Here is a 26722-nt window from a genome sequence, read left to right as displayed (position 1 = left end):
TGACTCCCCCCCGACAGCCCCCCCAGCTGCCCTGAGACTCCCCTTCACCCCAGTGCACAAAATGGGGAGACTCATCAGATTTCAAAAGGCATCACCAATTCAGCTCATGGGAGAGATCTGCTTCCAGATGACCTGTTTAGTGAGCATTCATTCTGATTTGTTTGCAGGGAAATTATACAGTGTTGCAATACCATGCAATTGTTGTCCCTCACTTCCCAGTGCTTTCCCCCATCACATTCCTTATTGCAAAAAAATCCACTTTTGTGGGCAAGTAGGTTAGTTGTGCAAAAACTCAAATCCCCTGTAATTGCACAACCTAAGTTCCTTGGCATGTGATTGAATCCTTCCCATAAACAATCTCTGGATCCCCAGAGATGTTTGCTTGATATCATAATTTCATCATTTATCTCACCCTTTTTATTTTATTTAATTTTTTAAAAATCTATTTATGCTTTCTCTATATACTACTCTGGGAGCTGTAGAGCAGCTAACAAACATTTTAAGTAACAAAGAGCCTGACTATTTTTAACACCTCGAAGTCAACTGGCAGTGATATTTCTGTGGATTCTGGTGTACCAAAGTCGTTTTCACTGTGTGCTTTTTGTTGACTTTTCCAGCCAGGCCTGTAAATGATAACAGCTTTCTGTACTCCTCGCAGCACAACTTCTGTAGCACTTTTCTTTCCTCGTCTCATTGCAGGTTGGGGGGGGGGGAGGAAAAGCCCCGCACAGGCAAAATCAAGCCAGCAATTGTCTGAAGCGAAGGGGGACAAGGTGAAGCTGCCTAGACTACAGCCGTCAAGCCATTTGTTTTCTGGAGGGAAAAGCAGCAAGGCGGCTGATGGATCTGAAATGTTAATTTCTTCCAGCTGTTGTCAGTCTGGCAGGCTCTCAAAGGAAGTTTAATAGACTGCAGCCTTCTCTGCTTGTCCCCCCCTCCCCATTCCACCAGCTCCGCTTAGCAGAGGCAGCGCAGCACAACCAATGATTAAACAAAAGTCGTGACTCCCACGGAATTGTTTTTCTTTTTGGCTTGGCTCACTTCAGTGCCATGTGTTTCCTTGCCCTTTAAATTTTCAGCTTCTTAAAGGGGAGGAAACGGTTTCGGCCAAGGGGGTAGGCAGCCAATGGGGGGCACGTTTAGATGTGACTGAAAGTCAGGTGACTAGCCTTGGACGCCATTTCACAGCACTCCACAGCATGTGCCAGTTTGGTATTGCGGCCAGACAGGAAGCAGGATGGAGAAAGTTTTTGCGATGAAGGCGAAGAGAAAGAAGAAAACCCTCACATTTTATTGATTTTTTTCCTTTGAAAAATGTGTGGCTAGAAATAGCATGTGCGGTTGAAAGCAACGATTGCTATAAGGGCAAGGAAAGTACCATATTGAACCAGAATACAGATGTGTTTACTACAATATCCTAAGAGCCAGTGCCAGCCCCATTGCATGGTAGAGCAAAGGATAACCACAACCTTGGCTACTCCACTTAAACACAACCCTCTACAACTGGCTGAGTGGAGGGTCAGTGTAACTCTACATCAGCCAGTGAAAACATCAAGAGAGCTGTCTGTCTGCCATTTAAAGCTCTTTCTTTTGTGGTGAGAGTCACCAAAAGTAATTCAAGACACATCTCAATGAGCCTGACCAAGTACTGGCAACACTTTTTCAGATTTCCTGACCCACACGCCCCTCCACTTCAGACATGCAAGGAAAGCACTTTGGTTCATGTTAGTCCCTCACCTTTCTACAAAGCTGTTGGAGACCAGCAAGAGGCCTCTCTGGTTCCTACAAGTGAGCCTTGCATTCACACATCCCACTGGAGAAGGTTTTCCTTGCAAAGGTTTGCTAGGTCACCAGAACAGGAGCACAGAGCCTGCAGTTTCAGCATCCCCTTACTGTTTGTTGAAAGTTAAGCTGGTGCCATTTTATAACAGCAGACAGAAGAGGAGGAAATGAAACCCTGCCTGAAAAAAATATATTTAAAAAGATTTTCTGACGTGTGTCATCCTCTAGGCTTGGGATGAAAAGAATGCAAGCAGGATTTAGATATAGATCTTGGATATTGCTCTTGAAATAGCAACAGAAACTAGTATCAAAAACATTTATATTTCGGAAGAAAAGGAAAGAGATGTGATGCGGGGCGATTTTGTGAGAGGAGCCAATCTACACTAAAGATTTTGGCTCAGAAAATTCAGTCACACTCTTTTTGTATTATTTATTCAAAGCCCACTGACTCCTCATTTTAATCCTTTTGTTTCATATAATTCTCACAACTACTTATAGGTCTCTTGTATCCTAATTTTATCAATGAGGAATTGAAGCTGAAAGGGGTTGTAATATGACCAAGGCCACACAATGAGGTGGTGGCCAAGGTGTGATCTGAAGTCAAGCTTCCCAGGGAGAAGATCAGCTTAGGACTGCAATGTCTCAATAATTCAACTGCCATCCTGTATGTACTTACCTGGAAGTAAGTGCCACTGGACTTAAGGGGATTTAATTTCTGAAACATTTGTTTACAAAAGCAAACTGGTCCACCCTGGCAGAAATAGCTTGGTTTCTTTCGAGTGAGAATAAAAAGCTTTATAACACACAGAGTGTCCCTCTATGCACTGACTGCAAAAAGAAAAAAAAGGAGAAAGGAAGGAGATAGATTAAATCACTATAAATTGCTGTGGTGATTTGGAGGCTAAATTTGAAATCAAGTTGGATTTGAGTTTGTTGATGTCTCTGGTAACCTCTTACATCATGGATGTTGGCTCATATTATGGATGTATGATCTGTATTGTTTTATTGGTACTGTTGCTGCAGGTTTATCATGGCCTTTAGCTAGAACAAGAAACATGTGTTGTGTTGTAAGTATTACTGACACTCTAAACTGCAAGACTACTAAGGTGATGGCTCCTATACTACCAGGTGTTGTTTTGTTTTTTGATGTAGTTGCTGTGGTTCTTCTACTCAAATGTTTCTCTTTATCCATTAGGTTCAAGGTTAATATCCTTCATCTCCATCTGGCTGGACATCTTCCCTGGGCCAGCACTTTGGCCGAACCTCAACTCTTAATAAAGGGAAGTGCATTTCCCAAAGCAATTTCCATGCAGAGGCACTGCACGAAAAGAGCTCTGTGCGTTAATGCCTTTTCTCGAGGTGGGAAAGCAGAGGCAGAGCTCAGGGAATGTAGTTCCCTTGCAGTCAATTAGCAATTCGACAATAAACTTTCATTATTAATATGCTCCATAATAAATTGCTGGTGGTTAAGCTGATGAAAATTAAAGCTCCCCTAAATGTAATCCATCAAAAGGGCCCTCTGGATGAAATTTGCTGGAAAGGCCATCTCACAAAGTCCATCTCACTTGCTGTTTAATAGATCTGTCTGGGGTTCCAGAAAATGGATTCCTATCTAGTCTGATCTGTTGGACCCCCTGACGGTATATGTTTCAGAAGGATTTCCATATTTATCCAGACACAGGTTTGGAGCAGGGAAGGTACTAATCCAGGGAAACTACTTATCTTAACCCCAGGAAAAATAGCAAGGCTCCAGACATTAGTATGGGTGCAGTATTGTTACCCAGTACTGGAGCATGGGATTCTGCTCAAAACCAAGTCAATCTATGAGCCCATCTAAGTCATTTCGTACTGTCTACATTGAGTGACAATGGCTTTGCAAAATTTAAGAAGGGCTTTCTCCCAATCGTATCTGAAGATGCCAGGGAATGCACCTGGGACTGCATGGAAAACATGTCTCTACCACTGAACTACTTAAATTAAGAGTCGCACAACAGAAATCTGCTTTGTGGGGAAAGCATCAACCCATTTCTTTGTCCTTTACTTGCTAGGGTGGTACATTGTTTCTAAACTGATTGCCCCTTGCCCCGAGAGTGTTTGGGGTCCGTACCATAATTGATTTATACTAACTCACTACTCAGCAAACAGCATTTTGCTACACAGGGCAAAGGAAGGGATGTACATATTTAACTCCCATTTGTAGGACTTGCACCCATGGTGGGGAAAACAAGCACCAGCAAGGCTACTATCATTGCAGCAATGTAGTCGTGAAAACTACCCCTGGTGCAGTTCTCCTTTCATGAAACTCCTTTCATGAAAAGTAATGGTGGACAACTTGTGACCCTTCAAATGTTGTCGGCCCCCATCTCCCATCAGCGCCAGGCAGCATGAATAATCCTCAGGGGTTAAAAGTGCAGAAGTCTTCCCAGGGGTCTGCAAGGACAACCTCCTCAGCAGTTATGTAGCACAGATTGCCACTTAGAAACCATCATTTTGTCTTCAATTGAAGAGATAAATAGCCCATCTGATTTTTTTAAAAAAATCCCATCTAAAATTCTGCATATGTGCTCGCCATACAGTTTTAAGTGAAAACTGATCCTGATTTAAGTGATCTAAATTCATATATTTACCTAATCTGGACTGATTTTCAGAGTCTCCCCTGAACACACAGGGCCAGGTGGCAGTAATTGCTGGCCAATGACCCGCAACCCCTTGGGAAATAGTCTGAGAAGCATGACGCTCAATGCGTCACTGCTGCTAACGTCAGGGGAAGTGTGCCTGTCTGGCCAGCTGGCGCTGCGCAAATGGGAGAACAACAAACCCATTTACTCACTGCCCCTGCCCAGTCAGGCTGCTCAAGGCCCACGTGACCCTCCAGGCCTGTAGGCATGGGACTTGCCTTGGCATCTGGACAGCTCTTCGTTTTGGAGAGGCTTCCAAGGGAACTGTAAAAACCAAGCGTGGCAGGAGATTAATTAATTGAAACTGAAGACATCTGTTGTTAATTAATTCCCCGAAGCATGGTTAACTCTTCCTTTGCCCACTGCCTGCAGGTTTCAAAGCTTGCAAACCCCTCCGTCCTACTAAGATTCAGACTGTGTCTGCAGTCTATGTTTGGTACGTAGGTGGCTTTTTGGGGCAGGGGTAAGTTGCTCAGATGGGATAGAGGAGGCAGGGAGCATTGTACAAAAGGGGCATTTCAACAAATGTGGCTTTCCTTGCCTCTGCATTACTGTATCCTGGCAAGCGGCACCTGCTAAAATTGTCTTGTTGTTGTTGTTGTTTAGTCGTCTAGTCGTGTCCGACTCTTCGTGACCCCATGGACCAGAGCACGCCAGGCACTCCTGTCTTCCACTGCCTCCTGCAGTTTGGTCAAATTCTCTTATGTAGTGGCAAAACTTATAAATAAATGAGGGGTGGGGGAGATACTTGCTTCAGTCAATAGGAATTCCTCCCAATGAGGAGGAAGATTTTGTATCCTTAAGCATCCACAGACAGGAATAACCCCATTCAGAAAAACCCCCTAAACATGGGGGATGGTTGAACAATTCAGTGTAGAAACTACTTGTGTTTATTTTTCTGTAAATATGAGTTTCCCAAAAAAACCTATGGGTATATATGTACTTGAACAAGTTCAGAGTTCCTTTCTTTTTATTGCCATGTAGTCATTGCCATGTAGTCATTATTTTTCAAGTATTAAAGTGGATTATAGGGTTAAATTTAAATTTATTTAAATAAATTTATTTATTTAAATAAATATATTTTATTTATTTAAAATAAAATAAAGTATTTTATTTTATTTTATGCTAAAGGGTGACATTTTGTCACTCAACAGTTATATCCAATTCTACAGTACTAGAATCATAGAATAGAATCATAGAATCATAGAGTTGGAAGAGACCACAAGGGCCATTGAGTCCAACCCCCTGCCAAGCAGGAAACACCATCAGAGCACTCCTGACATATGGTTGTCAAGCCTCTGCTTAAAGACCTCCAAAGAAGGAGATTCCACCACACTCCTTGGCAGCAAATTCCACTGTCGAACAGCTCTTACTGTCAGGAAGTTCTTCCTAATGTTTAGGTGAATCTTCTTTCTTGTAGTAGAATCTTCTTTCTTGTAGTAGAATCTTCTTTCTTGCAGTTTGGAACCATTGCTCCGTGTCCGCTTCTCTGGAGCAGCAGAAAACAACCTTTCTCCCTCCTCTATGTGACATCCTTTTATATATTTGAACATGGCTATCATATCACCCCTTAATGACTAATTTACTAATGACTTCCCGCTCACCCATCATCAATGTTTATAATAAAAATTTCCAACAATTGCATTTTAAAATTGCACCTGATGTGGGAAAGCCCAGTCACACAAGCCCCTCTAGTAGACACACTGATTTAAGGAGAGATGACCATCTATACCTCTCCACCTGGGAATCCTGCACAATTGGGCTTCCTGGTTGCAAGGAGGAGCCCTAAGTGCAAATGGGCCTGTCTCATGAGTTTTGAATGCACAGCCGACAAGGGTAGAGATGGCAAGAAGCTGCATTGCATTTGGGGATGTGACCAGCAGTGTGCATGGGATGGGGGAATGTCTGTGCATCCTAATGTTTATTGACATACTGGGGAAAGCTTTATGATTGATTTACACAGACCGAGCTGCAGCTAAAGGCATAAAAGCAGAGCAGGGCTTTTTTCTGATTAGTTGGCAAACTTACCGCTAGTCTATTCCTAATTGGGCTAGAGTGATGTTATGCTCCCCGCAAAGGTGGAAGAGATCAAGTCAGCCACGTCATATCCCACCCTGCTCCACCAAGCCCTTCCCAAGCATTAGGTACATAGTGCTGCTTGAAAGCTTTTAAGCAACAGAATTAAAAAAAAATACTGCTGCAAGCCGCACATTCCAGTTTAATGGGAATCCTTTGTCCAGCCACCAACCTTTGCACTTCTATCTGATAAGCTGCATGGACAGGGGCTAAGCGGAAAGGCAAAGCATGTAAGGAACCAATCAAAATAAAACTTCTGGGTTTAGAGGTTAAGAGTAAGCATCACTAAAGAGCAGATGCTCTGAAGGGAATGGGAATATGTAGAAAGAAGGAATTTGGATTGCAGGGGATGGAGGGGGAGCAACTGAGGAAGAGTGTGGAAGAAGCACAGAAGGAGGATTGGGGAGGCTGAGCAAACAAGAAAAAGGGGGCAAAAATTGCACATATACCTAAGCAGACCAGACAGACAGGATTGTCATTGGTGCATTTACTAACTAGCTGTCTGGGAACTGAAAATGACTAAGTGATAGGTTTCTGGCCAGGGTAATGTGAGACACACAAGGCCAAGAAAGAAAAGGAGCTGATATTGTATCTTCTAACCAGTCCAGCATTGGCCTAATGTCCAGCAGATGAATGTACATTGGACTTCAACTACTGAGTCAGGTCCCACAAAAGAGTTGAAAACAAAACAGGTTTATTAAACAGTTTCCCTCATAGGGGAAGCAAGTGGTAACCAGGAAAAGGACATTTTCAGCAGTGATGTCCCATCTATGGAGGACCTTCCCCAGGGAAGTTCACCTACGGCATGCCTTGTTGTCTTTGGCAACCAAGAGACATTTATTTATTTCCCCAGGCCTTTAAAGTATATAAAGTACTTTTGAGAGGTGGGTCTCCTGCTGTTTCTGCCATTGTTTTATGCCGTTTGATATGTTATTTCTGCATGTTGTGTTTTATTTGTTTTAAACCATGCCATGCACTGCCCTGGAATCAATGATGGAGGGAGGCACAGAATTTTAAACTCAAGTAAACAGATGTGACCTGGCATTCCTCTGCCCACTCCACCCACAGTTGTTGAGTGTATATTTAAAATGTCCAAAGCAGCAAAGGAGGATGGAGCCATTGTTCTTCCCACATCACCAGCTCAATTCTCCTACCTTGTTTGCGTGGGGAGAAACTGAAATCCTGCTGCTGCTTTTTCCTGGAGGCAGGAGAGAAGGGAGATGCTGGCACTGGTAGCACAGTAAGAGAGTAGCTCCAATGACAGCTTAACCTCTATTGCTGCTTTAGCAGGGATGGATAACCTATTAATCCCTGGAATGTTGTTGAACTACAACTCCCATCATCCTAGAGTCCACAGGCCATGCTTGCTGGGGCTGATGGCGGTTGGGAGTCCTACATTTGGAAGGTCCCAGGTTCCCCATTCCTATTTTAAAGCCATAGACACGATCTTCAGGACCCTTAGCAATGGTTACCCAACATTCAGCAAAGGACCCAAGAGCTTCTGATTATGTTTCAAGTCATTTAAATCTGTGATCTGTTTGTGAGGCCTCTAAAACTTCTTGCAGGCATTTTTGTCTAGAAATTTAGGGATTGTTGTCTCAGCAAGCCCCTGAAAACCAGCTGCTTAATAATATATTTTGCGAATGTGTTCCCCTGCCCCCTTTGTTGTATTTAATATCAAATTATTTGCCGTGGTATTTTTAGGAAATAAGATGTCCGCGAAAGCTAATTAGGAACATGTTAGCATGTGTGTAATTAATTAGCCAACATATGTCACATTTTGAAGAGCGTTTATGCTATTTATTCTTTCTTAACAAGATGGCCATCAATATGGAGGGAGGATGGCCCGTGATAATTTGCAAGGACTTGGTGCCGAATAAATGCACCCCTCCCATAAGCACAAGAGAAAACTTCCCCACAGGAAAATAGGGGGATTGGAAAGGCCTGGTCAGCAGACCTGGATCAGCCAAGGGCTCTACCATGCCTCAGCCCAGATGTTCTAGTGGGGATGGATTATTCTTTGAAGATGCCAAATATGTGCCTGTTTTACTCAAGAGTAGACTTACTGAAATTAAGGGACCTAACTTAGTCATACTCATTAATTTCAGTTGGTCTGCTCTGAGTAAAACTTCATTGAATACCACCCACAGGGGCTGCCCATTTAGTCCTAACTCAAAGCTCTTCCCAGACCCATTATATGTTAGATGATTGGAAAATAAAATGTGAGGAACCTACAAAGGCAGAAGAAGCTCTCCACTTCCGAAGCTTATTGCCCAAAATGCAAAGGGCTGGGAACAGCCCAGCAATGTCAGGGACAGGGCTAAAATCATCGTCATCGTCCATAATCATTTTTAATTGTTAAACTGTCCTTCACCCCATAGGATCCCAGGGCGGTTTACATAAACGTCAGATAAAATACCACAGAGCAGAATTTGACCTCCTTATCCAAACATATTACAATAATAAGGAATGACAGCACCAGACAAAATAATAACCGTTGGGCTCCACATGTTTATCTCCCAAAAGCCCAAAGGAAAAGATAGTTTTCAGTTGACGTCAAAACGCTGACTAGGGGGAGAGCTGTACCTCCACAGGGAGTTCCACAAACAAGGATGTCCTATCCAGTGTCACCACCGAAGCATGAGCCTGGCTGCTCCCCATCCCCACCCCTCCCAGCAGATCTCAAAGCATGGGGGTAAAGGTGCCATCATCCCACAGCGACTTTGTTACCTGTGCCACCAGTTCACGAGAGCACCATGTTAAGGGGGCTTATACAGAGAGCATTCTATCACGCAAAGCCTCCGCCGACAGTCTGGAGCACAACCCAGAGAGTTTTGAACACTTCCATAAAAAATGGAGCACTTTGGCTACTAGACCTTTTTTCCTGGATGCAGTATAATCAAACCCAAAATGACCTTATTCTCCAAACAGCGTTCATCATTAAATGCTAAGGAATTAAGAGATGTGCAAAGGCTCCAAAAGTCAGAACCACTCATTCCAGCGCAATGCCCCTGCAATTCTTCAGCTCTTTCTAGTCGTTTTTTTGGGGAGGGATATATCTAGTGAGTCCCATTTCAGATGCTCTGATCTGGGAATTACTCCCTGCCTGTCTCCGTCTTAAAGAATGCCTTCCCAAAAAGGTCCTCCATTTACAAATTTAGGCTATTTGAAACAAAACATTTTGTGCTTACAAGATGTGCATGGGCTTATTAATTAATCAATCACCACTGGCATGGTTTTTTTAAACACACATGCACACATATGGCAGCTAATGCTTCATGCACTTAATATGTGGTGTGTGCAATTTGTACTGGGGTAAAATGACCCCAGGAAAGGCGTCTGCTTATCAGTGTGTGGTAGTTTCACCCCTAAAGCCAGTACACAACACTGAAGTATTCTCTGGCTCAAAGTGATTTTTTAACATTTTATTTACAGTAACAAATAACAATGGAAAGACAAAATATAAACCCATCACTGAAAGGGATTTGAGGACTCCCACGGCAAGAATGTCTACATTTGGAGCGGTATCTGTTGTTCCCCTTTATGGTCCCAAAACAGGCTATCATTTTGGATGGCTCTCTTGGAAGGCTGTCATGTCAGTGTCCAGTATCAAATGGATTGCTGCATTTGCATTAGGCCTAGTGTTTGCCTGCTGTGGGGAAAAGGCACAGAAATGAGGCTCCTGCTATCCCCTTCCACACCTACGAAGTACATCCTCATCCTCAGGAAAAAGCTCCTTTAAAAGTATTGCATTCAAACACCAGATATGTCATCGAGATCCTTGAATGTGTATGGAGATGACTGGATGGGACTGTCTAATCTCAGCACCGATATGTCCACTGCAAAAGGTTGACTAAAGGATTTGGGTAGGGGAGTTAGGGGTGAGATACGAGTCCTCTTAAAAGTTCACAGAACAGGTCAGCTCCTGGCTGCTGACAATTGTGGAGGGGCTGCTCACAAGTCACTTTCTCATGGGATTAGGGGCTGCTCTGAGGCTTTGGCTTCCTTTCTTTCTGCCACTGGAAGAATTCTGCTACAGGGCCAGGGATCAGCCCAAAGCAGCTGCATGAAAACATTCCATCTTGGCACACTAGGCTAGCTGCCATCCTCTTGGGCGCCAGAGATGCTCAGTGGCTGGCCAGGAGAGAGCAAGGCTGCCAGCTAGTTGACATCAGTACACTTAAGGCACTTTTGCCAAACGAAAAGCACCAGAACTAAGGGGAGAAATACCCAGGAGTCGAACAGCAGCCGGACCCGACGGCCAGTAGGTGGCACAGCTTACGGGCACGCTAGACCCAGGCAGCACATCATGCCCATCTCTGGGCTCCGTGTGACTGCTCCAGATCCCTGCCAAGCAACATAGCTGGATGTGCAGCTAATCTTTGTCTGCTCTTGGCTCAGGCAGCAGGAACACTCCTCTCCCCCAGCTGCCATTGGGAGGAATCTGGTGGGAGGGGAGAGATAAAGCAAGCACGCCCACCACTTGTCCTTCAAGAATCCTGCACATCTTGTTCCCAAGCAGTTCTGCAGCCCAGAATTTTGGTCCCCTCTGCAGGGCTCATCTGCTGTTTCAAACTTAGCTTCTTTGGATTCAGATTATTGGATAGTGGGGGAGAACAGTGGAGAGACCTCATTGCCAAGGTTTCCCGCACATTCAGTTTATATTCAGGGCATGAGATCTGGCTGCATGTCTCAGGAGGAGAAGCACAGGCCACAGCACTCCATGCAGATCTCAAGGCAGTCAGCCGACTCACAGCATGCATCGATAATGCCGCAGTCCATGTCACATGGCAGGTCGCAATCGGCGCATTCCCCAGAGCCGCAGCAGCAGCAGCAGATGCAAGAATCCTCGGAGCTGCAGGAGCCACAAGTGGCACAGTCCAGCATGATGTTGCAGAGGGTCAGGAACTCACAGAAGAGGCAGGAGAGGATGCAGTGGACACAGCAATCTGGAAGCAGAAAGAAAAGAGAATATCAAAAAGCAAGCAAAAGAGAGCCAAGTGTGGAAGCTAAAACCAGGCATGGAGAGAAGTGATTGCACCAGAGTCAGAAGACAGGAAGAAACAGAAGATACCATTGTGCATAGCATTCTGCAAAGGCATTGCTCCAAAAATCTGCCGATGCTAAGAAAAGCACAAATGTTGCATTTCAGTATATCAAGGCATCTGGGGCCAGTCTAGTGAAAGAAGATGCTGCAGACACTTGGATGAGAGTCAGTGATTATCTGGGATGCTATGGCTAGGGAGAAATCACCTAGGAATCTCTTCAGTGGTCATGAGATTGAGAGCCTGGCCAGCTAGGGAGAGTTAACATCAACACTGTGTACAGTGACATGAATTAAGGCCCGAACCTTCCTTTTGAACATACATAACTATAAATCCTCCCTCTTCCAGAGAAGATTCCATAGTAAAGGGAACCAGGGGACAACTCCCCATGAAACATTTCCCACTCCTGCATTGTGCTTTAGTGCGCGGTGGAAAGTATAGGAGACTGTACCGCCACTAGCCCCCCAAAGGATGATATGTCCACCTCCCTTGTGAAGGCTGCATTTCTCTGCAATTGCCATATGACTAGATGAAGAATCTGGATGAATCATACACAAGTCCTAAAAGGAAGAACCAACAGCTGCTATGGTAGCTAAAGTAACTAAATCCTAAAAGAGGGAAGGCATACAGGTTCAAAAGCTAATGCAAATGAACATGTGCATGTAATCAAATTGTTTCAGACACTGAACAAGAGTTGTGAGAATAGCAACTCTTAAATCCATCTGCATAATTTTGCTTTCTTCTCTCTCTGGCCCATTTCTTCAGGCCTATTGAACTGCCCCTGATCTTGTCCTGGCTTCCACTTGCTGCCTGCATCCTTTCACTGAATCTGCCCTCTGTTGCATGGAAGCTGACCATTCTCCAGTCCTACCACTGAGACTCTGTGGACCCTGGCTGGCTTGCTGGCTGGCTGGGGTCCAGTCATGTCTGTCTAATGAATCATTGGCTTTGTAATTGCATGAACTGGAACTCGGGTTAGAATATCTCCTATGGATAAGACATGCATCTTAATGCAGGCATTGACCCACTCCATGTGTCTGGAAACAAAACAGGTAGCGTATATACTAAAAAGTAGTAATCAGGAGCATCAGTGTTTCCACCTTCACATTCTCTACCATCCAGTCACTGGTGTGGTGGTGCTTTCTGCTCTCCTCCTGATGAACGAAGCACCAAATAAACTCTAGTAGTAGCTGAAGAATATTAAGGTATGGGGAGAGGTACCTTCCTGTGCCTCAGTAGGTATCTGAGATGATGCAGATTTGGAGCTGCCTTTGCTCTTTTTACTGATCTGGCTGTTGATGGAGTGATGAGACTGTAGCTTCCGATGAGGCTTCTGGGAGCCCGACAGTGAGCTGCGTTCAGAGCACAAGGCACCATTCCCAGCTTCGCCGTTAGAAGCACTGAGGTCTGACACATGCCCAGCACCATTCTGCAGCAGGGGAATCAAAGTCGAGGTTGGAGGGGTCCGGACAGTTACTCGGCTTTGGGGCTGACCTGTTAGGGAGGAAGAGAAAGATTATGGAGCATAATGCCTATGCAGCTCTGACAGAAATATATCTAGGATTCCACACTGCCCTCAGAAGCATTGAGAAATTGTGGACTCTGTTATGTTGGGGGGGGAATACTTTGCAACAGTTTGTCCCTTCACATTTTGCTCAACCCACCTTTCTTTTCATAATCTTAAAAATAAGTTGCAAAACGATAACCTAAAGTATTTTCAGAACGTTTACAATATCCCTCCTCCAAGCAAACAACATCACCTCCACAGCTCCCTGAACAAAATCCAAATTGAGTTTTGTGATTTCATGTGTAAGCTATTTCTTTTTCAGCTGAATAACCATTATGAAAACTACACAATTAAAAGCTTTGTACCTACAGTTTGCAGAAAGTATTGTATTTGTCCAGAAGACTAGCTAGGCAAGGGGGGAGGCGGGCTGGTCCTAGAATAGACTTTGGTCCGAATTCAGTAATGGTCATACACAGCAGTGAGCTATCCTCCTGAAATAATCTACAGGGCCAGTGCTGTACAGTTTTGGTACAAGTTTGAAAGAGAATGAGATTGCCGGAATCAGTTCTGCACCTGGATACAGATCCTTTTGTGATGTTTGCTCACAGGTCCTCTACACTGTTGATTAGAAGTTTCCTTTTTATATGTTTTGCCCATTTTATTGCTTTGAATTCTCTCTTAGTTGGCTCTTAGAGGCTATAAGTACTGGATGTAGGAAAAAATCAAACAGACAAATATACTAAAGGCTAAACTGAGAGCAGGGTAAGTTAAACAGTTTTAAATGTATGCAGTAAATTTGTCTGAAGGAATGTGTGACAATGATGTGGCAAGAAAGATGAATAACTAATAAAGTAATGGAGGATGGCAACTGGTCATTTTAGGAGAGTTCAATAAATAATAAACAATATATTGAAGACATTTCTGTATGGGAGATAGTTTAGCAATCCATGCATAGATTGTCAGGTCTGATGATCATGCAAGCATCTTTCACCGCATGTAGAATCACTAAATGTGATGATGTAAGCATGGATGGATGGGGAACCTGTAGCTCAGCACCAGCCAGCCCAGCAAATAGTCAGGAGTTGATGTGGGTTGTATTCCATCATCTGGAGGGCCACAGGTTCCCCACCCCTGATGTACATGCAGGTTGCATACTCTTTCCTACAGTGTAAAAACATATACTCCCTGGCCTGGTTTTTGAGATCCAAAGTATGCTGATCTCTGGAAGAAGGTACCTTCTGAAAGATATCTGCTTCTGCTGTGGAGTTTCTCTCATTCATGGGTTAAAAAAATGTTACAGAATGAATTCTTTCTTGTTGGGGTTTTGTTTTTGTTTTTTGCCAGTCACCTTGGTTATTCTTTTTGACAGGAAAGTGGATTATAAATATTTTAATAATACCAAAACCCCAAGTGGCCTCCATTCTAAAATGTCTGAGGCCTTTTGGGAATGCTGTTGACTTTGAACCTTTTGTTTTCTGTACTGACCATTCCCTGTGGTTAAAAGATGTCTTTGTGCGCCTTGGCATTGCTTTTTAATAAGTGTGTGTAGAAATGTGGGGGGAGGGAGATTATAGGAGCTCTTACCTGTGTATTACACAAATCCGTACAAAATGTGAAATAAAGTAAACCCAATATTTTCCTCAGGGAATAGTAGTTTTAACTGATTATTCCTCCCCCTCCCACACCTTTTTTACTTCAATGAGTTCTGAAAAACAAACAAAAATTATACTAGCTATCAAGTGGAAATGTGGTTAACATCACATACTGTACATTCTTGAACATTCACATATCCACAGTAACCAAGAGGCAAAATAAGCTGCGACTTCCGAAATACAGGCTATTATTGTACTGAATGGTAACACATGTGAAAATTGAACGTATGCAATGGCTAGTCAAGAGTTAGCTGTGTGTCTCTTCCCTAGAAAATAAATGTTTGGTCCCAATGGCTCATTCAAGTCTCCAAATGACAATGGGGATTTAAAGGGGGGAATGGTCCCCCTGGCTATTTATGTGGAATTGTACTTATTTTATTTAATTATTATACCACCCTTCAGCTGGACCATAAAGAAGGCTGATCGCCGAAGAATTGATGCTTTGAATTATGGTGCTGGAGGAGACTCTTGAGAGTCCCATGGACTGCAAGAAGAACAAACCTATCCATTCTTAAGGAAATCAGCCCTGAGTGCTCACTGGAAGGACAGATCGTGAAGCTGAGGCTCCAATACTTTGGCCACCTCATGAGAAGAGAAGACTCCCTGGAAAAGACCCTGATGCTGGGAAAGATGGAGGGCACAAGGAGAAGGGGACGACAGAGGACGAGATGGTTGGACAGTGTTCTCGAAGCTACCAGCATGAGTTTGACCAAACTGCGGGAGGCAGTGGAAGACAGGAGTGCCTGGCGTGCTCTGGTCCATGGGGTCACAAAGAGTCGGACACGACTAAACGACTAAACAACAACAACAACAACAACCACCCTTCATGTGAAGATCACAGGGCGGTTCACAAAAATACATAAAACTGCAAAACGAGAACACAAAATATGTAATAAAACAAAAACAAACCAGTAACACCATCTCCCACAAACACAAGCACAGGATCATAGCAGAAAACAAAAGGGAAACCATGCTGGCCATTTGCTTGGACAACAGAGACATTCTAGACTCCTAAAATCAATTTTTGCTCTTTCTTGGTGGTGGGGAGGAGAGCAGAACTTATTTGGGATCTTCAGCCTACGTTTGGAGCCTTGGGACATGGACCTTTCCCTTTTATGAAGCTGCAGTCTCCTCTCTGGGCAGAGCCAGCCAAACCTCTGCTATGAATGGCATGCATCTGCTGGCCTGGGATCCCCCACCCCCCTCCGAGCCTCAACCACAAACTGTTCAAGAATGAAGAGCAATTGTGATTACAGACCATTGTCCGGTTGTGTCAAAGTAGCTCTGTTGACTTTAGGAGAGGTTACACAGTATGCATGGCGGCAGCAGTAAGACAGGGGGAGCCCTGTGTACAATAAAGACCTCCCATTGCTCTGCTACATATGCAACACTGGAAAGTTCAAAGCATGCACACCAGCCCAGTGGGAAGCAGTACTTGCTCAGATCTAAGTGGTGGCGCTCTATTAATTTTTGGAGGCATCACTTAACGATGTTGCGGCATTCTTACTTGAAATGTAAATGTACAGAAAATCAGTTTAAAGAGAAATTGGGAAGTGATGCAAAGATGTGAGTAACTTGCCCAAAGCCACCATTAAATAGGGGGAAATAAAATTATGAAATTCCCAAAATCCACCTCTCCCAACTCTCTCCAATTGTAGACATTAAAAAAAAAGGAGTGAAGGAAGTCAGGTCTCCCCCTTAATTCTAGCACTACCAAAGTGACAGTCATGAATGTAAAGTGTGTCAACTACTCCTAAATGCAAGAGATTACAAACTGCAGTTTGGCAGTGGCCAAGTCATGGAAATAATCATTTGAATGGCCTTAGCCAAGAAATATATTTGGGGATATGCAAGCACCATTGGAACCTGCAACCTCTTGCGTACGCTTCTGATTTTCAGTTTATAAACCAACTATCCAGATCAGGACAGGGTTAAGGAAAATGACGTGATTGGCCCCCAAACAAATAACTCGCCACACATTCACCTCATCCCGCCAAGCTAGGGCTTGTTTTTTCCCTCTGCTAGACTTTACATTTCTCTCCCCTCTCTGATCTGTAAACACGCGGTGATTCAGCAGAAAGGCTTGAGAGCAGAAATTGTCTTGAGCCAATCCAGGGAACAGACGCTGCATTCTCTTTGGGGTGTCAGCTGGACAGGACTCCTGAATTTCTGGGATGAAAAGGGCCAGGACTGAGTCATACTGAAAGCATCATGCACAACCTTCCAGCACAAGATGTTTCTTGTCTCCTGATAGTGGGGGAGCAGAGCAATGCACAGTAGGTGGCAAAAAGGCAATCTTGGTTTCTCTAGCATGGGTAACCTACCAGAGGGTGTTAAGTTGACACAGGATTCTATTTTGACACACATGGACTCAAGGAGAAAAGAGGTGGAATTGTAGGCACCAAGAAACACAGCTGCCATTTCCTGGATCTGAGCTTGGCTCTGCCAATAGAGACATCTGCCAGATACAGTAGGATGCCAATATTAGTTTGATGGTGGTAAGAGGGCATCTCTGGATCAGGAGCCAACATTTTAGAATGGCAAAGCACCAGAATGGCCACCTAGTTATCTTCAATTATTATTTGTTCCACTGCTCAGGAAGCTTGTGAAGTCACTCACATTAAGAGATGAATGACAGACGTTATATAGGAAAGCTGACTCATTAAAGGCTTATAGGGAAATATTACAAATATTACAGAGACCTGCATAAAGCAAAGCGTTTCTTCTTCTCATACATACCACACCTGTACATGAGGCTAAGCAAGAGAGGATTCTTCAGTGAACCAGAGCTATTGGTAGTTAATAAAGGCCTCATAAAATGAACATGGATATACTAGTTATCTTGTGGTTTTGCATAGAACTGGAATGGTAGGACCAGGCTCGTAGGAAGGGTTATTCTTCTGCTGGAGAGTTCATGCTCAGGAGAGGGAGACTGCTGGCCAATGAGTGCATTCATGGTTATGAATCACTCTCTATTTTTTATTTACTTATGAAACGTCTATACCACTTTTCAATCAATATTCCCAAAGGACATTGGATGGACAGGTGGCAGACACTGTCACTGTTTATAGTTGCCAATATCATTTTCAGTGCCAAGCATAGTCACTGACAACCGTACCTGGAGGGAGGGAGGATCATTATAGGATTAGGGATGGCAAAGAGACAAGAGCTCTTAATCAGGTGTGCTGAAGAGGGCAGGTTGGGAGGGAAGAGCACCCACACACACACTATCTGTGCCCCCATCCCTATCACGTCGTGCATGTTCCAGGGTGATGGCCTGCAAAGGGAAAGCTTCTTGTACTTGTGGAAGCTCCCACATGAATCAGAATCTTGAAAAATCACGAATAGAGAAGACTCCCCAGAGCAGAAATTCAGCCCAAAGGAATGGAGAGCTGAAGGGACAGGTCATCACAACCATAATGGGAGGGACAGGGTCACTGAGCAAGGCCTGCTCTCCCCACCTGCTCTTGCGGTGTGCAGGAAAATGGCTGAATGGGGCTTAAGGAGAGGACTTGAACCTTACTGCCCTCTGCCCAAACCCAATGTCCCACTCCCTACACCACACTTGTCTCATTCATATTGTGATATGGTGAGGCACTATCCTACCAGCAGAAGTTCCCTTTGCATACGCATAGCCCATGCCAACACAAAGCCTTTTCGAATTCAGCCATCTGTTAAATAAAGGTTTTGACCTATCCACGACCTGGGTGTGCAAGGATCAGCATTTTGAAAGCAGTTTGTGCTGAGGTTTTCATTCTGACAGAATGCCAGTTGTAAGGTTTCTCCCCTACCTTTTGACCTCAGAAGCCGCACATTAGCATGCTAATGGCAGCAGGACAATCAGTGACTGCACAAGTCTCTTGCTTAATGCTAATGGTTGCAGTATCCAAGCACACCTATAGCTCCTTATCTGCAACATGACGGGAGCAAAAGCTTTATCATTAGTTAAAACTTTTCTAAGAGGGAGAGTCTCCTTGCTATATGCACATCTGCCTCGTTTTCAGTTTCAGCTTAAGGCTAAGAATGAATTTCACCAGCTGAGTTCAAATAGAGCCCATGAGAATATGGGTTCACACACTGACATGACCTTAACTGCAGTGGCATGAGTGAACCATTATAATCATTATTTCGGGGATGAAATTATAGAGTGGTGAATCCCCTAATCAGATAATTACAGGTGGGAATTCCACTGATGATAAGAATTTCATTCCCAGCCATTTATTATAGTTTTTTCCTGGATTTTCAACAGAGTCTCCTTTCTCAAACCAGGCCAACACCCAATTCACCATTAGCAACCTGGACCGTTTCAAAAGCTTTCTCTGTTCCAGGGGTGAATAAAGGGCAAGTAGCCTGAAGACCCATTTGATACAATCCACAGGGAGCTTCCCTTATGCAAGCTCACCAAAGTGAACAGGAGCTGCACACATATTCTATTCATAATCCTTTGGTCCTGTTTTCTGAAGGAAAAAAATATGGGGGGAGGGAGGGATTAAGCCAAGCTTATTTATTTATTTAAAGCTGGGGTGACCAACATCTGATCTGACCCCCCTCCAAGCAGATTTTTCTGCTCTGCCAAAAAAGCAACAACACACCCAACCCCACTGATTTGGGCAGTAATGATGATTTAATTTCTGTATTTAAAATATCTCTAAGCAGTGCACAGAAAACTGAAGCAACAACAGACAAGTTAAACAAAAATATTATAGCACGCAATTACATATAAAAAAGTTACATTGATGCAAGATTACTAATATATATAAATCGGTATCAATTCATTTCCCCCCCACAGCCTCTAGGTTCTCATCCAGGGTCTGAACAAACTCTCAGCTGACCCACAGAAGTCTCACAATGAGAAGGGACCCTGGAAACAGCAGACATCACCCTAGTCTTTATGGTCAGGCTCAAGGTGGATGTTACTTCCTCAGGCTACCCACAGCTGGGTCCCATTCAGCTGCACTTTTCACACCCAGTTCCAGGTGCAGCAGGTTTGTTGAGTTTCCCATGGGGTCCAGAGGATGGGGAAATGGCCCCCTCCACTCACAGCTCTTTCTTCACTCTCTGTGCTTTTCTCCTCCTCCAGCTGTGGTGGCAGCAAAAAAATAATCAAGTGGACACAGCACTGAGGTGGGCTGAGAGGTTCGAGCTAGGGCTGCAAAATTGCCCCTCTTATCATTTGAGGAGCAGGGAAGAGGAAATAATTTGCACAGATCAGCAGAGGAGGGGGCCTGTGTGTGAAAATGTCCTGACTGGCCACATCCACGACTGGCACACAGCCCCAAGTATAGTGAAAATGGAGCCTTGCATCACCAGAAACATGTCTGTTTTTTCAATTTGGAGTAGACTCGGTTTTGTTTTTCAGGAGAAGGACCATTGCTTTTGAGATGTAGTTCAACAATAGAACAGAATCTACAATGGCTTCTTCATGTAGGGCTGGGAGAAACTCCTGACTGAAAGCCACTGCCAGGCAATGTACTGTATACAGTACTGAGCTAGGCAGACCAAATGTCTGACACACTGCAAAGCAGCTTCCTAGGTTCCTAAGGGAATGTTTGTACAGTAATGAAACAAACTCAACATCTTGGCCTCTCCCTACCCAATACCATCTAAAGAGTGATGATCCTACCTGCTATGTAAGCACAGCAAAAAGTTCCGACTCAAGTTCCAGAACTAATAGAAGTGTCGTAATCTGGTGGATGCATTAACGCCATGAGTATTCCTTTGATCTGGTTGCTCAAGTCATACAGTGGTACCTCGGGTTACATACGCTTCTGGTTACATACGCTTCAGGTTACAGACTCCGGCAGCCCAGAAATAGTACCTCGGGTTAAGTACTTTGCTTCAGGATGAGAACAGAAATCATGCTCCTGCGGCGCAGCAGCAGCAGGAGGCCCCATTAGCTAAAGTGGTGCTTCAGGTTAAGAACAGTTTTAGGTTAAGAATTGAGTACTTAACCCAAGGTACCACTGTACTGTTGTAAGGTAGCTAGGACTTGTTCTAGATCAGGGATGGGGAACTGGATCTTTATCTTTCCCCCCCACTCCAGGGACCAAGCCTGACAAACAGTTGATGTCGCAGTGACATCCAGTGATGCATATTTTTGTATAGCGCTGTGCATGGAAGCCCTGATGATCAGCTCATCACTGGAGCTTCAGAAGCACTGTACTTTTCAGGCATCAATGACCAGCTGATCAGGTGTGCTTGCAAAGTACTGTACACCCAGGCTTTGCAGATCAGCTGTTCCATGGTACCTGCAAACTCCCTTCAGCCCAGCCTCACCTTTACCTGCCCCAAACGTGATGACATTCGTGATAGCTTGGCCAAAATGGCATTATAGAGCAAACAGGGAGGCCTGGCAGGTCTAATTAGTTCTGCAAGTCAGAAGTTTCCCATTATCGCTCTAGATAAACCTATTTTGTCTGGATGGTTTTATTCTCTCCAACCCCTACTCTGCTAGCTCGGAAGAATGCAAAATAGGTTCCCAAATGGTGTTAAGTTGGAGTGGCTTAAATGGAAGCACAAGACCAACACTGGCATTGCCAGTTAAAGATGAGAGGTCTACTTCGGAAGACCTAGCCATGAAGATACTGTGACAAATGATTCACAAACAATTCCACTTGAATATGGAGATGCACATTAGGTCAGATAATGGCGGGGCAAAAACCTTGCTCTCCGTAATGTTCTTTGTGGCGGAGGGGGAAAGCACAATTTATAGCATGCTTGCAAAATCAAAAGCTTCTCCTAAGGAGAAAGATATCTCCTTCAAGGAATTTTCGTTCGAGGAAGACACCTCAGGGAGTGGTTTGAGGCGATGTTTGTGTGTGTAAAAACCTACAGCAGAGGCGCAACATCTGGGAGCGTAGCTGCTGAAAGCTCCCTCTTTGCAGAGGGTGCAGCATGACTGCAGAGTGACTCATGAATGCAGAATGTCAACAGGCAAGCAGCCCAGCACCAGATGCTCTCAGGCAAGCATGTGGCTTCAGAATTGCACAGTTTCATTACGACAGTGTTTCTAGTACCCTTTCCCCAGTAACCTTTTGTTCTATATATATGCCTGCGCAAAAAATGATTTGCAGAAGTCACCCAAAGTATTTTCCTAAATGAGGGAAAGCCTTTGAGGGATGAAAGGGCATGTTAGTGCCCAGAAGGGATCAGTCTTTTTAGGGTAGGGCAATCTCCCCTTCCTTGTTTTCCTGTTGTCTACTTATGGAAGATCCCTTTGGGAGCAGAAAAGCGAGGCGATGGGTGCTAGCCTCTGCCACTATGGTCGTAATAGAACCCTCTCAAAGCTTCCAGGGGGGAAATGGGTTATCAGGCTACCATGACATGTGTTAACCTGTAATGTTCAGTCTGGCCCTCAAAGTAGCTTCTGGTGCTACTTTATCTCAACACAGATCTGTGTCCCAAGACCCATGGCATCACCACTTTGAAATGATGCTTCTAGATGATCTGTTTCTTGGGCATTTAGTCTGAATGCCTACCTCTACCTGATTTAGCTGGAGGGCTTCCCTACCTAAAAACAGCATCAATAGATGTCAGTAATAGAGATAGGTTAGGCCAAAAGAGCTTTGTGCACCTGTATATCAAGTAACTTTCACACAAGTCAGTGTGTGCTTGCACTGACTGCTGAAGGGAGCTGTGCATTGTAGGGGAGCATCTGCACTTCCTGGCTCAACAGCCTCCATGCAAAGAAGTTACTCTCTTGATGGCAACAACCTCACATGTAATTACCTAGTTCTACAGGGTGGAATTCACTTCCCTGAGAATGGTATAAATCAAAGTTTAATCTCTCAACAGAAGGAGATTGTGCCTGTCCACCCCAAATTTCTCTGGATTACCCTGTACTGGCTGTTCTTCAGATTTCTAAACAACAGCTGTTGTATCCTGGTCACACTTCAATTTTTTTCTATCCAGCCACGAGTGAGTGCAAGAAAGGGGGTGGGGGAATCAGAAAGTGGGCAATAATTAGTTTTTGTATTTCCAGTTAAGGAATCATGTATCTATTGGAATTAGAAACAGACATTTAAGAACATTGCATGAAGATCCAGAAATAAGTTACTACCACTAGAGGAACAAAGGATTTATTATTGAAAATATTACCATCTTATAACCAGGAAAGATTTGGAAGCAGGAGAGTTTTATGGGCTACATAAGTGCCTCAGTCATTGACTGATATTCGAAAGACATTTTCTTAGCAGGGAGCAAAGTCAAAGTTGTTTAACAGTGGAACGGTCTCCATTGGGAGGCTGTGGACTCTCCTTCCTTGTTGGTTTTAAAGCAGAGGTTGGATGGCCAACTCTCATGGGTGCTTTAGCCGAGATCCCTGCATTGCAGGGGGTTGGACTAGATGACCCTCAGGGTCCCTTCCAACTCTACGATTCCATGATTCTACAAATACAAAACTGGTGTATGCCTCTCTAGACAACTTGAAGATCTCTGAAAATGGGAGGAACTATAATGTTACCTTTGCTTGTTTCTTGCACATTTGTGGACTCACGCCCAGCTGTGCAACAGTTCTGGATGGAAATGGTGAAGGAAATCAACAGGATGATAAACTATAAACATACCTTTAACCTTTTTAAAAAGTTCACTTCAAAATGAATTTGTATTAACAGTACAGTATCTTTACTAACAGCATAAAAAAAGATTATTCCTAGATACTGCTAAAAACAGAAAAGGCCCATCATTTAAAGAGTAATTGACAAAGGTTTTGCAAACAGCTCCATTGTATATAGGGAGTAAAAAATGTCATCCGAATAGGTAGTAGACAGAGAACCAATATGTAAAGAGTTGGTGACCTTTTATTTACTGAAAGCAAAGCAATCTTGTTTATAATAGCATATGTAATTTATTTTTGACAGTTTCATTACTTGCACCAGATTCTTCTTTATTTAAGATAATCTGATTTTGTCTTTCTAAAAAAGAGTGCTACCCCAAATTCATTGCCTTATCAAAAGTAAGTGAACTTTGGGGGAGGGATTTTGGTAACTTTTAAAGGTGGGATTGACAAATGTTTCATGAAACAGGAGACCTTACTATCAGTTAGAGGCAGGGGTAATAGACATACGTGTTATAGCTTCTCTCGCTACTGCAGAGTCGTCCTCAGACTTCCTCTTGGAGGGCGCTGTTCCATTCACCAGGGACCTGCAAGATGCTGAGTGTTCTTGTGATGGGTTTTCTTCCTTCACATCTGTGGTCTGATTATGAGAATGAGGAGCTGAGGTTGGCAAGTTTGGAGTAGTTGGTGCTACCGCTGAATTCGGCATGGAGGAAGGGCACGTGTTTGTATCTTGGCCTGAAAGACAGGAGACAGTTCCAGCATAAGTGTTGCTTTATGCTGATGACAGCAGGCTCACCTGATGCCTGAGGTCCTGAAATGGAGGTATCCTCACAACAGCTCTCACCTGATTAGAGAGGATGGATAGCTCACTAAAGTTCTCTCTCTCTCTCTCTCTCTCTCTCTCTCTCTCTCTCTCACACACACACACACACACACACTCCACTTATCCGTTCAGACCTACAAATCTCAGTTTACTAAGCAGAGGTACCTACAAGGTAGTGTTGTGCTGAAACCTGTCCTCCAAAGTTTTCTTACCCTGCAAAAGAGGGTTATTTTACTGACTAATCTGCAGGATGCTTTAGCATTGCAGCAGGCACAGGACTGAGCCTATTTTATTGTTGCAATATGGCCACAGAACAAAACACTAGAACAATTTTTCAGTGCAGCCCTAATATGCGCCCCGTGGCACCCCTTTATTGCAATACAACCAATGTTACTTATGTTTATTAACCATGGTTTCCTCTCACCCCCAAGGTCTGAAGAGAGGTACAATGGGATGCCATGTCATTTATTTTCAGACAAACATGTAACTATCATACTTCTTTTCTAGTGGACGTAACTGAGCCTGCAATCAAAAAGGAATGGGGTGGTGAACACTCCTCTTTGAAACCATCCCCATTCCTTCAAAACCATTCCACTTCCTTGCCCCCCGCCTGTCCCACTTTGATTACTTATTATATCCAAAGTGGGAAACTGATTACCAGGTTAGGAACAAACTAGGATCTTCAAACTCTGGTTCAAGATCCTGACTTGTTCCAGTCTTATTAACAAGATTTCCCCATTCAGACACAAGAAGAGCTGGCTGGGATGAGGTCAACAGCTCTTCTAGCCCAGCATCCTGTTAGAGAAGCAGATGGCTTTGGGAAGCCCACAAACAGGACATGAGCACAAGAGCCTCTGCCTACCTGTGATTCCAAGAACCTAGTATCCTCAGGTCTAATGGAAAACTAGAATTAATTAACCCCAGAAGTGCTGTATTGCAGCATGCAGAAAAGAAGAAAGGAGTGGTATGAGGTTGGAGTGTGCAGGTGCAAGGCCCGTGCATATATCGACTTAATAAGCCAATATATCTACGTTTAAGCCAGGCCACAGAGCTGTGATGCATTAAAAGTATAAGTAAAATGTATTCCATTACCATATTTTTAGTACCCTGGTGGGAAGGACAAAAGGGTGACTCAAATGCGTATTAAGCACTGTGCAACGAAGAGAATAGTTAAACTGTACAAATGCATTTGTAACAGGGACTGTGAAAGAAGAAATAAGGGGCGATACTTTTCCTGCATTGTTAAGTCAGGAAAGGGGAACTTGTGGCCCTCCAGGTGTTGTCATACTCCACCCCCCACCAGCATGGCCAACGGTCAGGGATGATGGGACTTGTGGTTCAGCAACATCTGAAAGGCCACAGGTTCCCCAGCTGTGAATTACGAAATGCGGGGAGTCTGACCATCTGAGAGCTTCCTAGGCCATATATGGTCTGTTGACCAATTGCCCTCTTAAGCTAATTTGCAATAAACCCTTCTGTCGGCCTGAGTTTGGCCTCAAACTGAAGAAAGAGCTCCGATGTCAGAATCTCTTTGCCATTAATGCCAAAGCACGGTCACTTACACTAAACCAGTTGTGCTCAATACTGATGTCTCATTTATTCCATCAGGAAAGAGCCAGAAATGTTCTGTGGATGAGAGACACTGGGGTGTTTACACCAGGATGCCATTGGCGTTCAGAATTAAATTTATCTCATATGCAAACCCCAATTATCGATGCCACTTTCCTTTTGGCACACAGTGCCTTTTGGCGCAACAGATGCAGCTATGGGCCCTCTGTGTTGGGGAAAGCTGCTCCTGCTGGATTTCTTGCCCAACACACACCTGTTGAAGGCACAGGAACCTTGCCAGAAAGAAGGTGGAAGCCCTGTTTCTGAGATCTTGACTAGTGGACAGATGGAAGGCCAAAAGGCAATACTTGTACTTAAAAAGCAAGCAACATCTAGGCGTTGTTGATTTTGGTCAGGCCCATGAAATTTGCTTATTGCTCACTCAGGGGAAGCACATTCCGCTTCACTACTTGAGGCAAAGCGGGAACGTGCCGCTGTCCCTGCTGCCACCTTACCCCCTCGCTACCTCCTCACGGCCAGCACCATGCCTCTCTTACCGGTGTAGTGCAACAGTGTCCACAAAGTGCCAGCAGTGGCACTGACTTCTGGTGAGATCTTGCAGTACCTTGCTGAAGTCTTGTGAGATCTCTTGTGTTCTGTGTATGCTGCTGATCACCTCTAATGGTATTGATCTTGTTTGTATGCATGTGAACATGGGTTTCCCCCATAGACACTAACTGCAGCTTCAGCATTCCTATACACAGGGGCTTGTTTTTTGCCAAACTTAACCTGCTGTAAGGGGCATAGAGTATGCTCAGGCCCCCAGCCGGCCACACATCACCTCTTGGGAGGGGGAGTAGGCCCACTAGGACCTTCCTCTTTCCCCCTCCCTGCTGTTTTGCTGCTCTGCCTACCCCCTATCCTCCTTCCATGAGAGAAAGTATGGGGCTGGGGCAACAGAAGTATATAGGTGAATAAATCACAGCCCATAGAATAGGTAAATAGACAGCAGATTGTGGGTGAAGTGGAGGGTCCAATTAGGACTTTGTCAATT

The 26722-nt window shown here is 44.2% G+C and overlaps 1 protein-coding gene across 1 annotated transcript in view; it reads right to left on the bottom strand.

Moving 5' to 3' along the window:
• Nucleotides 1-9946: 9946 nt before the first annotated feature.
• Nucleotides 9947-26722, bottom strand: part of MDFI (MyoD family inhibitor) — a 46997-nt gene continuing 30221 nt past the window's right edge. The window contains exons 3-5 of the mRNA XM_053393119.1: nucleotides 23805-24032; nucleotides 12803-13075; nucleotides 9947-11485 (exon numbers count right to left, since the gene is read on the bottom strand). Of these exons, the coding sequence (XP_053249094.1) occupies nucleotides 11229-11485; nucleotides 12803-13075; nucleotides 23805-24032 (758 nt within the window). The 3' untranslated portion in view covers nucleotides 9947-11228. The remainder of the gene's footprint in view (nucleotides 11486-12802; nucleotides 13076-23804; nucleotides 24033-26722) is intronic.

Source organism: Podarcis raffonei, chromosome 6, assembly GCF_027172205.1.
Source record: "Podarcis raffonei isolate rPodRaf1 chromosome 6, rPodRaf1.pri, whole genome shotgun sequence".
Classification (NCBI taxonomy): domain Eukaryota; kingdom Metazoa; phylum Chordata; class Lepidosauria; order Squamata; family Lacertidae; genus Podarcis; species Podarcis raffonei.
The sequence above is the reverse complement of the archived record's forward strand: the minus strand, read 5'-3'. Positions and strand labels throughout refer to the sequence as shown.